The sequence below is a fragment of the Branchiostoma belcheri genome, unplaced genomic scaffold (assembly GCF_001625305.1).
Source record: "Branchiostoma belcheri isolate BF01 breed outbred unplaced genomic scaffold, Haploidv18h27 scaffold81, whole genome shotgun sequence".
In the NCBI taxonomy this organism is placed as follows: Eukaryota; Metazoa; Chordata; class Leptocardii; order Amphioxiformes; family Branchiostomatidae; genus Branchiostoma; species Branchiostoma belcheri.
The window spans coordinates 783,358-801,188 of record NW_017804476.1 but is presented as its reverse complement, the minus strand read 5'-3'; the positions used below and the strand labels follow the sequence as shown (position 1 = coordinate 801,188).

Below are 17,831 nucleotides of genomic sequence, written 5' to 3'. Positions count from 1 at the left end.
CCATGAAGTCGACACAAAAGGCTGGGTTAAAATTTAAACATTGAATTGTGAACTTTTAATCAAACCACTGCAATGATAGATGGGAAAGCTGTAACAACTAGGAAGAAAAGGACTTTCCTCAACTGTTGGGGGCAAAACATGAGCATTTTTGAGTTGATTCAAGACCAGAATCAAATTTTTTTTTTTTTGCAAATCAGAAAAAAACGAAGAGGCGAATCCGAGAACCAACAAATTAAATTGGTGTGGCCTTAATTGTCTTTAATTTGAAGTATATGTAATTCAAAAGTATTCGAAACATAGAGAAAAAACCCACGTGGTGACGCGGAAATTGACTCTATCTCCTGTTTTTTCTCACATTTAGTACTTTGAACAGCAGCACAGCTACCCACACCTTCAACATTCCGGGCACCTACACTGTGACAGTTAACGGGAACACGCGTGTGCCTGTCTACAACCCTCCTGTCAGAGCTCGGATCACTGTTGTTGTTGGCCAGAGGATCTCAGGCTTGATGCTCGATCCACCCAGACAGTTCTTTACCCCGGTGTTTCATGCCGAATTTTCCCTACAATCGGATGGAAACTGGGCAACAGTGCCGTTACCCTTTGAAGCATCCGTGCAGCAGGGTACAAGCGTGAGGTTCCTCTTTGATTTTGGCGATGGCTCTGGGACATTGGAAGTTCCTGGTGCTGTAAACCCCTTCTTTGGTGACATCTCAGGCATTGCAAGACATGCGTTCACACAGGGTATGTGGAATCAGCCTTTTTGTCTATTTGTTAGATCTGCGGTGCATACTTTTGAAGTCAGAAGAGGAAAGCTAACTCACGCATTTGTTAGTTGCGTCCTCACTTCAAACAGTTACAAGTATGGTTGAGATTTTGAGCTGTACATTAATAATAAGAGAGTTTAAGTGAAAGATACTGGCTGTAGAGATACAGATTCTGGTGTGTTACGCCGAAGGGCGGTTATACCGGCTATACAGATACAGAAGCTGGTGTGTTACGCCGAAGGGCGGTTATACCGGCTATACAGATACAGAAGCTGGTGTGTTACAATGAAGGGCGGTTATACTAGCTATATAAATACAGAAGCTGGTGTGTTAGGCCAAAGGGCAGTTACACTGGCTATACAGATACAAAATGATACAGAATATCTTGTATTTTTCTTTCAGTCGGAAACTACTCCGTTTCTGTCGTTGCCGTTAATGAGTTGAACAACGAGTCCACGAGCCTGCCGCGGCCGTTTTTCGTGGAAGTCGCGCCGTTTGGCTTGTCGCTGGAGAGCGAATCGTACTTGACACCGCACGGGAATGTGACGGAGCTTCGCGCCACGCTGGATAGGGGAACGGATGTAACGATAGATTGGGCCATGGGGGACCAGACTGACTACACTGATGCTGGTAAGAAATGTTACATAGTTCTCACTAGGCTATTTGAGCATAGGGGCCCCCTATGCTGTGATTTGAACCCCCTATGCTGTGATCTACCCCCTTTAAACCAGAAATATAGGGGGTTATAAGTTTCAAATTTTTTTAGAGAGGATACCAGACTCCCTGTCATGTTTTTAGGACTCAATGTGCACCACAGAAAAGTTGCCCTTATGTACCTAACCCCTATGCTGTGATTGTGAAAAAATCCTGGTGAGAACCCCGATGTTAATGTCCAAGTTTAAGACTATTAAATTTTGTCACAAGATTATTTTAGGCCAGTCACCCTAACAATTCATATGTTGGCGGCAAACAATTCATATGTTGGCTGCGAACAAATGTTTTTCAAAATGAATTTCCACATAATTTTGTAATTCATATGATACACTTATGTAATTCATATGTTACACTTATAATTAAAATATATAAAACATGGTACACTTATGAATATTAAAACCAAGGGGAATCAAAAAAAGATCCTTACTAGTCTTCTCTATAACTAGTGAGAAGCTGATATGTAAAAAGATTGCTTTTCTACTGATGTTTTACATTGTGAGGGGTTAGAGAAATTTTATGTTTAAATGTCCTACCTAAGTTATTTTTCATTATTATTATGCCACCACCAACGCATACAACGAACAACAGAAATACTCATTTTCATCTGTGTAAAGTGAGAAAATTAAGTGCCTTATCCAAGAGCACAGGATTGGCGGCATGGCAGGATTCGAACCCGGGACCTCTTGGTTCCGAGCCAAATGCACTGTTGTTAAGACACACGACCCCACAATTGAGTTATGTTGTGTTTTTCCGTTGTGTAGGTTTGAGCGTGCGGCACACGTACAGGGAGCGTGGAGACTACACTGTCACCGTGGTTGCCAGTAACAGGGTCGGACGACAGGAGGCCACTGCCGAAGTGAAGGTCCTGGGAAGGGTGCAGGGTAGGTTCTGAACAGGCATCCTTCTTCTGGCCACACTGTTTAGTAGTGATGCATACCGGTTCACTGGACTTGGATCCGGACTTGTAAGAATGTTTAGGTTCAAGTCCAAAAAAACCTAAAAGTCAAGAACCGGGTCCGGACTAATTACCATAAAAGACCATTTCACATACCCCTTTTCTTTCCAAACCACCTAAAACCTTCCGTAGATTGTAAAATCTTTGCTGCAAAATGAAGAAAACACTGACTTCTGACCTGGTCAATGACCTGAACCAGACCCGTCTCTCACCATGGTAACTGGTGTCGGGTTACATCATGTTGCAATTTTATAGCAGGAGGGATTTAGACTCCTGTCGCCATATATATGAATGTGATTGAGTAAGATTTAACAGGGCAGACCATATGTGAAGGTAAACATTATGCATTTGCTTTGTAAATGTTACCTTTCTAGTTAATCAAGTAAACCAGCAAAGAAATTGTCAAATGCTGGTTAAACGTAAAACCTCCTTGGTGAAGGAAATGTCCTTTTACTGTTCTAATAGTTATTGTTTCTTCTCCTATCTAAGGTGTGGAGTTGAGCTTGGATGGATCCCTCTTCCCAGCCTATCAGGACGTGACTTTCAATGTTGTTACTGTGACCAATCACGCGAGCTGGTACAGGTGGCACCTGGGTGACGGGGAGACCAAGCTGACATTCAGACCTACACTGGACTATCAGTACCAAGAAAACGGAAGGTGGGTAGAGAAACTTTGTCGAGGTGCTTTGTTGGCTGTACAAAATGTCCAGACTATGCATGATGTACGAAATGGCTAGTAAACCGGTGGATGTACCAACTAATACCAGCTCAGAAAAGAACAAGAAATTGTCATGCCTTCAAATATCAGAGCTATCAACCAAGGATTGAGGTGCTTGAAAACTCATTCTTTCCGAGAACTATCACAGAGTGGAACTCGCTGTCACCAAGTACAGTAGAGGCATTATCATTTTATAGCTTTAAACAATGTTAAGGTGTAGATTTCAAAGGCTAGGGGTAACAAGTCATTAGGTGTGATATAGCCAAGCTGGTGTGTTTCGCTGAGGGGTGGTTACAAATTAAGTTGACAATACTGTTTCTCCTAACATACATGTACATCATCAGAGTGTAGGAAATAATGATGACATGTATGTCAAATTAATGATGTCTTTTTCTGTGTATTAGATATTGTATCACAATGCCCATGTATGTCAACGATGTAGCACAAAACTCGTTTTTCCCAAGAACTATCGTAGACTGGAATTCGTTGCCACCAAGCACAGTTGGGATATCATCACTAGAAAGCTTTAAACAACCCCTGCAATTAAATGTGCAAAGATTGAGTGTAACAAGTTGTTCAGTGTGACATAGGTAGCTGCCGCCGCGCTGTGTGCCTGCGAAGCTGGTGCGTTATGCCGAATGGCGGTTATACCGGCTATACTGATACAGACAATGCATGTTTGTGTTTATATTTCTCCAGATTTACAGTGTACGTAACTGCCGGGAATGAAGTCAGCCAGGCCGTGTCTTCACCAGTGGAGATCGAGGTACAACTGCCGGTCGAGCTTCGCTGGATAAAGTACGACACGTCCACGGTCCTGGGCCAGCCGACCGTCTTCACCGCGTACTGGGTGGGCAGTAACCAGAACTTCACCTGGGACTTTGGGGACAACGTCACAGCCTTGACACAGGAGGACAGCATAAGTCACACTTACACCAGGTAACATACCGTAGGGGTCACTGGAAGACAGACGTAGAATGTCCAGACTGTGCATAATGTACAAAACTGGTGGACGTACCAACCACTAAGTATCTGATACCAGCCCAGAAAAGAACAAGAAACAGTCATGCCTTCCAATATCAGAGTTATCAACCAAGAATTGAGTATTCAAAAACTTGTATTTCCCCAGAACTATCGTAGACTGGAATTCGTTGCCACCAAGCACAGTTGGGGCATCATCACTTAGTCTAGAAAGCTTTAAACAACTCCTGCAATCAAATGTGCAAAGATTAAGTGTAACAAGTCGTTCGGTGTGATATAGCTAGCTGCCGCCGCGCCGTGTGCCTGCAAAGCTGGTGTGAAGGGCGGTTATACCGGCTATACTGATACAGATACAGAACATACCGTAGCACGTCGGCAGAACATACTGTACATGCGCGAAACCGGTAATGTGTGGTGCATAGCACTTTGGCAGAACGTCTCACGTAAGGTTGTATTCGCGCATATAAGGTTAACACTCCGTCTGTAGTTTCCAAGTGTTTTGTTCGAAAAAATATTGACTGCAACAGGCAAAATTGTGATCTAACGTTCACCAAAAATCTAACAAAATTCATGAAAAATGGGGGGTTTGCGCAGGTACAGTACATTCTGCAGAAGTACTAGATATCATGCTCCTAGGCTAAAAAAGTTTGAACACAGTGTAGAGAAATGAGCAAGAAAAAAGCAATGAGTAAACAAAAGAACGTAGACTTGAATGTAGAAAGCAATGAGTAACAAAAGAATGTGATCTCTTGTGATCCAACATGTTACAATACAAACTTTAAGTAAAACTTGCATGTGGACACTTCTAATTTCACTGTGAATGTTGGAAAGCCAATTGTACTATGTTTCATCCCTCAGGTGTCAGATCATGAAGCTACAAAAGGTTGGTCAGCTCAAGAAATCTATGTTGACTATTCTTAATAAAATTGAAAATTAAAAAATTGAAATTGAAAACATTGTCCCTTCCTCCTGTGTCTCCAGGCCTGGGGAGTACGTTGCCATGGTAACTGTTACCAACGACGTCAGCTCGGATACGCAGGAGCTGCAGGTGTTCGTGGTGACGGAGATGTGCAGTCCACCTGACCTCCGCATCCTCGGAGCACCTCGCATACAGGTTAACTCATCCCCCTTAAAACAGTTCTAAAGCACCATTAATGCTACCCAAGAAACTTTAATATTGAACTCAGTCTCAGGACTTGGTCTTAATTTTTGATCTAAAAAGTTCAAATGCTACACATTTTCTGTCCACCCAGTAACTAAATCTTTTTTTTTCTGCTGCCCTGAAATTGGATGCCTTTAATTTGTTCTGGTTAACATTTTACAATATTTTTTGTTATAAGTTCATCTTTTTTATTCATATTAAGATAGAAGAACAAATGGAGTCTTGAAATCACACTCAAATTCTCATCTTTTATGGTACAGATCAACTACTCCAGGCGTCTGCGGGTTGAGTCAGCTATATTCATCGCCTGCAATGCCACCCCCGTGGCCGTATTCCAGTGGACCGTTTCCAATGGAACGGGACATACCATCCAGCCCGAGGGAGTGGAGGCGGGGGTGTTCCAAGAGAGAATCCTGGTGTTGCCCAGTCACATTTTGCCTTATGGAAACTACACTTTCCACCTCAAGGCAAGTTTCTACTTTGAAGGTCAATGACCTGAACCGGATGTCTGTCACCATGGTAACTGGTGTTGGGTTACACCATGTTGCAATTTTATAGCAGGAGGGATTTACTCTGTCACCATATGTATGAATGTGTTTGAGTAAGAATTAACAGTCTGAGACTATATGCGAAGGTAAACATTATACATTTGCTTTGCAAATGTTACCTTTCTAGTCTGAAGTCTCATATTCTCCTTTTTCCCTTCTCCTAGGTCCAAATGAATGGCACTATTGTGTATGCCACGTCGTCTGTGCTGGTAACTGTGACACAGACCCCGCTGAGAGCAGTGATAGTCGGTGGAACGGCCAGGAAGGTTGGTCGTAACTCCACCCTGACGGTAGACGGGGGCAGCTCCCTGGATCCTGACTTTCCCAACAGTCCTGGATTGAAGTAAGTTATCCTTACACACTGCGAATTTTGAAACTAGACACATATATCTAGTAGATTAACTAGACTCTGTTAGGTTGACTGTTGTACCACCTATATTATCTCATTCACTCACTCACTATCCAGTTTAGCATCTGTTGTTCCCCGACTTCTGAGGGTTAGAGGTGCTTGCACAGCAATACTGTGGCTTGATGCCACTTGCCTCTATCCTGTGGGTTGACTTTATGTAGGTTCAAGTGGTGGAAGTCCTCCCTTACATTGTCAAAACATTTCTTCTTTGGGCCTTTCACATCCATTGTGAGGATCTTCCTTGGCCACTTGTCCCTGTCCATTCTTTGGAGGTGGTCATACCATCTTGGTTAGATCTCACTATATCCTGAATGTTATGGGCTCCGAGCCTAGTATCGAGCATCTATATTGTCAATGAAATGAAGAAGGATCAAGACTTGTATGGCAAAGCCTGCACATATTTTGTAAAGAGATATTGCTCTGAGTATACTGCCTGTGTTTTCAAAATAAGGTCTGTTTTCCCCCTCCCACAGCTACAACTGGACCTGCTACGTTCTGGGGAGTCCAGATACCCCTTGTTTCCGCGTCCGCAACAACAACGGGAGCGAAATGAACGCCTCCTCACCGCTGGAAGTGGACGCTGCTGTTGTCAGCTTCCACGGCAGACGGTTGCGGATAAACGCCAACTTGTTCGTGGTGGAACTTGTCGTGAGTAAGGACGACAGGATGGCGATCACGACGCAAGTACTGAATGCCACCGCGACTGAATACCCTATAGAGTAAGTGGCACAGATCATCACTTTTGGTGAAAAGTATCCAAGCAACAACTATCTCTTGTTTCGTAAGATGGAGAATGAATATTGCTTCAGTCTGTGATTCAAATTGAATGGTGGAATATAAGCACTTATAGACCAAGCTGCATTGTGCTATATGCTATTGAGAAAGCATTTTGCTTTGTATAAAGCAAATTAAGTATGCTTCCAGGTTGACCAAAGAGAAAGAAAAGCAAGAAAACTGTCAAGTTGGTTTAGTGATGCCAAATTGACAATACTAGAAAACAGCAAGTAACTAGAAAGGCCAATATTTGCTTTGGAGCAAATATAGCGATGGGTTCACCACATTTTACCACATGGCAGGGAAAGAATGAGAAACACAAGGGAAAACAATGCTTTACATTGATATAACTATAGTATGAAGTAACATACAACTAAGACTACAACAGTTGGATAGCTATTCCCTACATTATTGGTTAGGATTGCATAATGCAAACTGTTGATTTTCAAGATAAAAAGAAGCGTTCATAGCCCGCATTCCAATGCTGGAGCAGGAAAGCTTAAAATACCTACCAAAACACTTGAATACAGACATACTGTCAGTATGGCATGGCTCTGTGCAGGTGTAAATGAAGTTAAGCCAGTTAAATCCCAACAGCCAATCAGCAAGGAGAATAGAGGAAAGCTGCATGCCTATTGGTTGATGCCTTGCATGCCATTGTGATGACTCATGTCCAAATGTGGTAAACACTGCACACTTACACAGTAATACATTAGCTATTACACAGCCAAAAAACTCAAATAAAACCATTCTAAAAGCCTGTATCACAATAATTTAAAAAACGCCTAGGGGTATTTGCCCACTGTACCTCCATACCAAATTTCAGGACCTTAGGCCCTAAAATGAAGAAGCTGAATCCATTTAAAGATATGGCAGGAGGAGAAGGAGAAGAAGAAACATCAGAAAAAGCAATATGGTTTCACCACACCACTTCGTGGTGTGGTGAACCCATAATAATTTGAAAATACAGTGAATTTAATTCTGTCTTCCTCCCAAAAATCCTAAAGTTCCTTTTTTGCTAGAAAGCTATATATCCATTTTCACTGATGTTATCTATATTTTTAAGGAAGTGTTGTTATTATGTTTACCTACGCAGATGGAAAACATAATGTTTTCTGTTTCTTTTTCTCCAAACAAATAAGGTCAATGACCTGAACCAGACGTCTGTCACCATGGTAACTGGTGTTGGGTTACATCATGTTGCAATTTTATAGCAGGAGGGATTTAGACTCCTGTCTGACCATATATATGAATGTGTTTGAGTACGAATTAACAGAGCAGACCATATGTGAAGATGAACATTATGCATTTGTTTTGCAAATGTTATTTTAAGTTTCTAGTCATTTTATTTTTAGAACGAAATGTTTTAGCGACTTTCTCATTACTTTTCAGGCTGCAGATAGACTGTCCACAGTGCACATCTGGAACAGTGAACAGTAACAACAAGCTGACACTCCATGCCGTGTGCCCTGAGTGTGACAAGCTGCCTGATGTAGACTTCTTGTGGCAGTTATTCAAAGTGTCGGAGGAAAACCACTTTGATCCAGACAGTAAGGGGAATCCTGTTTGTCCTTATTGGTGTCAAATTGTGAAGTTATAAGACATAATCGTATTAGATTACTCTTAAATTTTAGTTAAACTGTAGAGGACACTGATCATTCTTCATTAAATACCAACAGTAGTTTGCTTATAAACACAAGAAATACAAATGTTATATGTTGGTCATCATGTTACGACTTATGGTTAGTTGTTAGCAAAAATCTGTTCAAGAACATGTGCTAAAACCTTTTTTGTTTCAACTAAGTTGATACTTTTTGCCTAAGAAAGTTTTGAAATATCTACTTGAATATGCAATGATGCATTTTAGGTAACCTGCTATGTCATTGGAAATAAAAATCTGAAATCTGAATCTGATAGAATTTCTGTTTTTGCCCTCCCAGCTCCCCTGGCTTGTGTGGCCCCCGATGGTTCTAACTACCAGCCCATCATGGGTCCCAACGGCACTGCCACGCCCAGCAACGGTTCCCAGGCGTCGACTGAAGCAGGGGACGAAACAACTGTCAAAATTACACAGCCTCGAGTCACGGTGGTTCCAAATATAGATGAAAACGGACGTGATGGTAAGAATGCTCTCAGCAGGTTCTCAAGCCACTCATGTCAAATATTAACTTGATATAGAATAGTATAGAAATTGAGAAAGCATCATTCACCTTTATGTTAGAGACTCACTCACTCACTCACTCACTCTCGCACCCACTATCCGGTTTATCGTCTGTTGTTCCCTGTCATCCGAGGGTTAGACGTGCTTGCACACTGGTACTGAGGCTTGATGGCAGCCCGCCTCTTGCCTCTGTCCTGTGGGTTGATGTTTTGCAGGTTAAGGTGGAGGAAGTCCTCCCTTATGTTGTCTATATACTAGTATCTCTTCCTTGGATGCCCTCATGGGTTTTTGCCTTCCACATCTATTGGGACGATCTTTTTGTAAATTCTCATATCATGAGATTGCAAATATTAGTCTTGAGTAGTAGGAGCCTTCTGCCTGTTATGTAACCTTGCTTCAAACAACAAACTGGAGAATGTAAAAAATAACGCAGACACTAACATGCAGAGAGAGGAGAGAGAGAGCCTTGCTTCATGTCAGTAAAACCAATACTGTTGAATGAAACACAAACTGTCTCTCTTTCCGCAGGTAATGTTGCCCCTCTTCCTGGGGGCAGCTTCCCTGACAGCGAGTCCTTTGATCCCTTTGAGTTTGAGATCTCGGAGGGCGGGGACGGAGACTCGGACAGGGATCAGGGGATTGGCTGGCCAAGGGACCTGTTTCCCATCGGGGAGGGGGATTCTGGGACAGGCAACGACGGCAGACCCACCCTCGCACCACCGCAGAGACAAACAACACGTGGTTAGTGTCATAATCCTTCTATATACATGTAGAACTATCCGGAAGAGTGCTCACTTTGTAACCGGGTGGTCGTGAGTTCAAACCCCGGGCCGGGTCATACCAAAGACTTGGTACACACTGCTTTCTCTGCTTAGCACTCAGCATCATCTATGAGAAAGAGTGTGGGAGTTAACCACACAACACTACCAGCGGGCTAGCCCCCTGCTTAGTGCTTGCACACCTGTGTGGCTCAAGGGCTACAGAAATGGAGCAAGGAGTGGAAAGGGACCTTTTTCTTCTGTATTTTTTTTCCATTTTCGTGGTGACCTCCACAGCATGAAATCGTGACATTGAGAGTATGTATTCCCACAATTGTTTTACTCTGTTTCTAATTGTGCTAGGAAATTGCTGCAACCAGAAACTTTGAAGAACTTGTGTTCTATAGTGAACATGTTTGGTTATGTTTTATTTGTTTAACAAAAATTGAACCTTCTACATAAGAGAATCATAAATCTATTAGAAAAAAAAATTCATGATTGTGTTTAAAGTTAAAACTTTTGTTCCAACACAAAGAAGTTCTCTCACCTAGAGCTTTCAACCAGTCACTCTGGTCTTCCTCAGTAGACTGACCCAGTGAAGCTTGTCACGTGGCTTCTTTGAAGTGTGACGTCAACACTGGGTCAAAGGTATCTGGTAGACAATGTCGACCCCCGTCGTGGTTCAATGGAACAAAAGTTTTAACTTTAAACATGTAACTACCAACACAGATTAACTTTCATGATAGTAAATTTATGTGTTGTACGTTGCTTTTAAGCTGGATCATACACTTATTCTGAATTTTCTGTTCTAGCCACTACAACCATGGCTACCACCCCTGGGGCGACACAGGCCCCTCCCCCCCACATCAACAACGGAGACTTGACTGGCAACACTGACCAGAACCCTGAGGAAGCGGACGGAGGGGACCGGCCAGACTGGGTGGACAGACCGGGGGGTGGGGTGGACACCGGCAACTGTAAGTAGGGCTGTTCCTGGCAGTGCTCTAGCCAGGATTTTTTTATAGCATAGGGGTCAGGTACAGAAGAGCAACTTTCGTGTCGCATTGAGCCAAAAAATTTTGAAACTCATAACCCCCTGAGACACTATTTCTTGTTTAATGTGGAACAGATTTTGTGAAGTTAAGGTTTTCCGTTTGCTATAGCTTCATTCTAAAGTTATATTTTCATTTTTTGCAAGATTTATGAGGGTTCTCCCTCTTAAAACACCCCTATGCTGGTTGAAACTTAGCATAGGGGTCAAAATTATAGCATAGGGGTCAAAATTATAGCATAGGGGTCAAAATTATAGCATAGGGGTCAAAATTATAGCATAGGGGGTCAAAATCATAGCATAGGGGGCCCCTATGCTAAAAGGCCTGGCTAGAACACTGCCTGGGGTTGATTTTCAAACAGTCAGGGAGGATTTATTCCCTTTCCCCACTAGGATAGAATTGTCTAGATCAAGCCGAATGGATTCGCTTTGATCCGGCTTCAATCGGTCAATCTATCATACTAGCACAATGGCAGAACGTACTGCACCTGTGTGAAACATATAATGTATTGTGCAGAGCACTTCAGCAGAGCATCTCATACAAGGTCGTATTTTGAGTACAAGTTTAACATCCTGTTTTTTGTTTTTTCCAAATGTTATGTTGGAAAAAAAAATCGCCTGCAAAAAGGAAAAGTTGACCAGACATCCAATGAGAATCGTAAAAAATGAGGGTTTTGCACAGGTGCAGTACATTCTACCGACATGCTTATTCTACGGATACTGACAAATTCGTCACGACATTGTCTCCCTTCTGATTGGTCCACACAGCCGGGGATTCGAGCGGTCAGTGCCCCCTCTGTCCTGGTGGCAGTGGTCAGACCGGAGGAGACGGAGACGATGGCGGTGATGAGGTCAAAGACGACGGGTTACCGGAAGGCGCCATTCAGCACGTCGTTAGCAAGTACGATCACGCGCTGCCCTTGATGGACAAAGCTACCACAGGTTAGTACTTACATGAAGTCCTGCTGCTACTTCTCACTAATTCTGCTAGGTGGCGCTGCAGTGTGAACCTTGCAGTACCACATGTGACAAAGCTTGTACCCCCCTCATAACAGTTCATACAACTGGATTAGACTTCTGACCCGTGTTTTACTGCAATGAAGTGTTGCTGCTACTTCCACTAATTCTGCTAGGTGGCGCTGCAGTGGGAAACTTGCAGTACCACATGTGACAAAGCTTGTATTCCCCCTCATAACAGTTCATACAACTGGATTAGACTTCTGACCCGTGTTTTACTGCAATGACATCTTGCTGCTACTTCCACTAATTCTGCTAGGTGGCGCTGCAGTGGGAAACTTGCAGTACCACATGTGACAAAGCTGTATCCCCTCCTCATAACAGTACATGACTGGAATAGATTTGCTGACCCATACAGTCTACGTGATCTAGATGTGACTGCATCTGTTGTAGTCACAATGACCTTGGCCCTCTCCCTGTTTACATTTTATTTCATAGCACTTAATCAGATTCTGCATTTTCTGTTCTATCCACTGTAAAGCACTTGAAAGACACAATTTTTATCTCGGCCGCCTGCAGCGGCCGAGATATTGTGCTCCAAAATATGTACGTTGAATGGATGGATAAATCTTGATTTCGACCGTGAAAAAAAAACCCAATGAAACCAATTACTCTGCATGTATACTTTACTTTGTGGTGTCGACCTACCGGATGATAGTGTCGTTATTCTGATACAACGAAGTTGCTAAAAAGAGGAAATGATGTTTACCACAAAACCATTGTTTTATATCATAGTATGCATTTAATGTTCTAGAATTTCGCTAATAGCTGCTGTAATTGGACCAATAAATCAATGACATAAATTATGTACATTAACCTTCCATATTTGCTTAAGTCGCAAGATGTCGCTTTTGATTGGTGAATAAATCACTGTGACGCAAGTAAATATTCACTTGAAATGAGAAATTTCCGCCCAACAAAACGGACCATTAGATTCCCAGTGCTGTATTACTCTTTTGTTCTTGTGGTCAACTTGTTTTCTTTGCTTGAATCGCGTAAAAGACCAAGGAAAATACAATGAAATCGGCAATCGCCGAGCCGCGCCCCGATCTGCCGCCGCCATCTTGGATTTTTTTGGAAAGCTGCAATTTGGCCCAAACCGCTAGAGGGGGCGAATTAAAATGTTTAATATATTCGGTCTGAAGTTTTAGTAGCTCTAGCAGTAGAGGAGAAGTTTGATAATGCATAGAACGGATAAAATAGAATAAAATTAAATGAAATAAAATAAAACAGAAATAAAAAATAAAATGAAAATAATAAAAAATAAATAAAAATAAAAAAATAAAATAAAATGAAAATTATTGTAGTGGTTACATATACTTAACGTTATATTGTATTTAGCAATGATCATTTTTCACTAATTCCATTGAAGCAAATGATAATGGAAGCCAACTTATTACCCTGTTTGGTGTTACAGGTATGAACATACTAGGTAATACATTCTTTCCTCTCTAGCAGTTACACAAATCTATGTGGACATCCTCCAAGAACACAAAACTACATGGCCAGCGGCCGAGATAAACTTTTTTCAAAAGTCTTGTTCCCCATCTTTTCCCCCACAGGTATCCATGGGAGGTCCCTGGTGATAGCAGCACACACCCTGATGGAGGGGAGAATTTATGCAGTTGCTGTGAGTGCACGGACTCTTGGTAAGACATACCTGTATTCCTCACAGCCATATTCCTAATGAGTAATATGTGGCCTATATCTTTGCAGCCCTGGATTTAACAGTTGAGCATATATTGCATTATAAGTGCAAAAGGACAGGGTCCATATGGAGTCAAAGTTCTAGGTCAGAATCAGATAGCAAGGTCAAAGCCACCGCACTGCAACAGCTATCATATCAAAATATATTCCACAGACATCCTTCTTTTCAAAAACCATAATGCTGGTGTGTTACGCCGAAAGGCGGTTATACCGGCTATACAGATGCAGATACAGATACAGATAATGAGAATTTGCCACCTCAGGTGGTATCTGTATCGGTATAGCTGGTATAACCGCCCTTTGGCGTAATAACACACCAGTTTAACACACCAGGTGGTACCGATATCTCCTCTGTCCCTTCAACTAATATTGAAGATCTCCTGAGTAATTTTCTACATCTTGTGTAATTTTCAGGCATGAGTCCAGAGCGCACGGGCCTGGCCAGGATGTACTTCACTGTGAATGAGGGCCCGAGCCTGGGGAGGTGCACCATCAATCCTGAACAAGGCGTGGAGATGGAGACTCTCTTCACGGTCTTCTGTCTACAGTGGAAGGATGTGGTCAGTCAGATTAACCTTTAGCACTCTGAAGTAGTCATTTGGCTACAAATTCTGTTGGTAGCTAAAGATGTACAAACTTGATTGTCTGTCTGTTTTTAAAAAACTGTATATTGAGATTTTGTAAATACGTTGTAGACATTGTCTAATGATTTTTGTTAATTTTTTGTGAATGAATGCCAGGAAGACTAGTGGTGGACCCTAGGGTCCACCGCTAATGGTTATTCTAAATAAAGTTTCAAAGTTTCCTCTTCCATTGGTGTCCCTGGCCCAAAACATGGATGCTTTTCAATTAATATGTTTTTTTTAAACATGGGTGCAGCACATTTGAACTTTGATCAAAATCTGACAAAAGTGAAAACTTTTGTTTAATTACTGATTTTGAGTTGTCTGATCTTATTAATAACATTGCCCCCTAGAAATGTTGGTTAAATTTTCTACAAGTTTTTACTTTCCTCAAACCCTGTTTTGTAAATTTGTTGGGTTGTGTGATGTAATGGCAGAGCAATTGGCTCAGAACCAAGAGGTCCTGGGTTCAAATCCTGCCAAGTCACCAACCTTGTGCCCTTGGGAAAGGCTCTTTGCACGACTTTCCTCACTTCGCTCAGGTAAAAATGAGTATGCCAGAATGATCATTATCATGATCGTGGGCATTAAAAGAAAACCAGACTAAACCAAATTTGAGAAGAAGTGAACTTGTTAATATTGAAATGCCTTGATGTGTCCTGCAGAATGGACCACTAGTGTACGAGATTGAGCAGAGCGTTGGTGACAAGGACGGAACTCGCAAAGTTATCTACTCAGGGCTGAACTATGACAACATCTTCTACTTACCTGCCGGGGACGAACAAGATGACTTCCAAGGTAAGGGCCATGTGAGCAAAGGAACACTTAGGATGTCTATAAGATGTCTACAAAGATGTCTATAAAGCTTTTCTACCGATTTCATTGAAAGATTGCCATTGAAAAAGAAATCAGGAATTTTGGATTTCTGGGATTGTATTGGGTATTTGAATGTTTTGGAGCTGTGTTGTATGATCAGAGAGAAATACCTGTGATTGAATTACTGTAAGAAATGAAATGTAAATTACTCCCATGATTGCAACATCAGTCAAATTTTCGACCTCTCACATTTATGGCCATCCCCAAACCACATTATAACCCCAAGGGCACACCCAGTTCACGGCCCCATCACTCTAGTGAACCTTAAATGACTCAATATTTCAGTAATTTCTAGTGAACCTTAAATGACTCAATATTTCGAACTATCAATCGACACGAACAAAAACAATACTTCCAACTAAAGCAATTACCTAAAGAATTCACACTAATATGGGAATAAGCATTCCTCTACAGTACATGTACATGCTTGTATAAGGCCGTGTTTACATGTGTGTGCAGTCACCCAAGGCGCTTTACATGTGGTTTACCCTGAAGCCGGTTTCAAGTGGCTCCATCTGAACGCTCCAAATCACATTGAAAGCGCCTCGATCCCAAGCCACTTCTAGAGGTGGTTTCGAATCGGTTTTCCCGCATCGCGATTTGCGTCTGAACACAATGTGATTTCAATGTGACTTTGCCTGGTCATGGATTCTGGGTGATATTTCTTTATTTATATGCAATACCAAATTTTACGTGGCAGCAACTTAAAAAAGATCTGAAGTAATGGTCAAATAATGTGTCCGTTCTAGGACGAGCTTCACCGCCTCTGGCGGGACCACGTCGGCATTCGGCCGAGATACACTGGGAGGGGGGCACCAGCAAGCAGGTCGTTGACCCCTGACATTGATAACACGCTACCTTGCGTGTATTCATCAAACAACAATGAATGCAGTTTGTGCAATTGTGATCGGACACGGTTTGCAAAGAATGTGTGGCACGTGGACCAGATGTGAGGAATGTGAGTTACCCGAATCGCGGTTTGGGTGACTTCACATAAACACGGCCTAAGACAGCTTTTAGGAGTTTAAGAAATAACAGAAGTGATGTGTGTACTGTCTTTCCAGTCTACATACATGTGTCCATCAAGAACTCTCTGGGTGCAGTAACACAGGTGTGCTCCATGCCAGTACAAGTCACACCAAAGATCAACATCAACAGCACACAACTGGCTGAGGAGTTCCTGTAAGTCATAGTTCTGGGTCTTCCCTTGTTTTTTACATTATTGTTTAAAAGCTGCACAGTTGTTGTTGTGAATATGTCACAAAAATACAAAATCTGCATAGTATGTAGTCCTTAAAAAGTCCACATAAGCAGGAAATTTGGTAAATAATATTGATACTGAAATTAAACTGTTTTACAACTCTTAATTTCAGTGAGTCAAATTTCTTTTAGTCAGAGAACAGTTTAATTGTTGTTGTTGTTGTTTAGTATGTCACAAAAATACAAAATCTGCCTATGTGGACCTAAAAAAAAAGTACATGTAAGCAATTTGGTAAATTGCATACGGAAAATTAAATTGTTCTCTAACTCCAAATTCCGGTGAGTCAAATTTCTTTGAGCCAGAGAACAGTTTAATTTTCACTATAAAAAATACATGTGCTGGCATGATATACACTGTAACCCTCTGAGTTTTCAAATTGTTTTCCTGTGCAGTGATTCGACAGTGGTTGCCCCCGGAAACCAACTGTCAGCCTTTGTCTCCAGCGGCAACATGGCCGCCGCCCAGCAGTACGTCCAGATTGCGGCGGCCATGTTGAACCGCATGGAAACCATCCAATTTGACACGGACGTCATGGCGCTGAGGCGAAACATCCGCACGTCCCTTCTCCGCGCCGTGGAACGATTCTCCGTCAGGGACCAATCAGAAACCTTACAGACCAGCTCGGCTATTGCCACGGTAACGGAGGCTGCAAATGAGGTATGACACATTTATTTATGATTGTGCTCTACTGTAAATCTTATAGAATTTTTACTTCTGAGGAGAACTGTGATGGGTTCAATGCAAGGCCTATACAACCACTTCTCGGTATGAACCAGAAATATGAGAGAACTAGAAAGGCCAATATTTGCTTTGGAGCAAATACAGCGATGGGTTCACCACATTTTACCACATGGCAGGGAAAGAATGAGAAACACAAGGGAAAACAATGATTTACCAGGGTTCTAGGTAGGATTTTATTTTAGCGTAGTGGTACCTGACGCACGTCGAGGTGCGGAGCTTTTAAAAATTTAAGCTTAAAAAGCAGCCATTTGAGGGATACCCAAAGGGAAAAAATGTCATTTCTAAGGTATGTACAATGTATCCTTGATTAGTAATTTTTATATTTTTGCAGCTTGGAATCTTCACAAAATACAGAAGATACTCCAAATCAGACACAACCAAGAACAGACTCTGAGATAAATTAAATGTTAAACATTCACGAGTTGGACATTCCCAGGATCCTTTGCGCACAGGGTAGGTCACGTGGGCGCACAGGGTAGGGAAAGGTCGCGGTAAACCACGTGACTCATCCTCGGCTCTGGTCGGAAGAAGGTGCCCTAAGCTATCTGGCCGATAGTAGGCTGGGAGCATTCAATTTCAAAAGTCTGTCTTTTTGTCACATTTTCACG

At 42.1% G+C, this 17,831-nt stretch overlaps 1 protein-coding gene across 1 annotated transcript in view; it reads left to right on the top strand.

The window, feature by feature from the left end:
- The window catches only part of LOC109486583 (polycystic kidney disease protein 1-like 1), an 89,479-nt gene that overhangs the window by 37,301 nt on the left and 34,347 nt on the right, over positions 1–17,831 (top strand). The window contains 19 exon segments of the mRNA XM_019790436.1: positions 362–744; positions 1,170–1,397; positions 2,243–2,362; positions 2,926–3,094; positions 3,854–4,093; positions 5,117–5,249; positions 5,558–5,764; positions 6,010–6,188; positions 6,728–6,973; positions 8,421–8,578; positions 8,969–9,148; positions 9,718–9,930; positions 10,760–10,924; positions 11,767–11,940; positions 13,578–13,664; positions 14,137–14,282; positions 15,011–15,143; positions 16,286–16,403; positions 16,875–17,139. Coding sequence (XP_019645995.1) covers positions 362–744; positions 1,170–1,397; positions 2,243–2,362; positions 2,926–3,094; positions 3,854–4,093; positions 5,117–5,249; positions 5,558–5,764; positions 6,010–6,188; positions 6,728–6,973; positions 8,421–8,578; positions 8,969–9,148; positions 9,718–9,930; positions 10,760–10,924; positions 11,767–11,940; positions 13,578–13,664; positions 14,137–14,282; positions 15,011–15,143; positions 16,286–16,403; positions 16,875–17,139 — 3,544 coding nt within the window.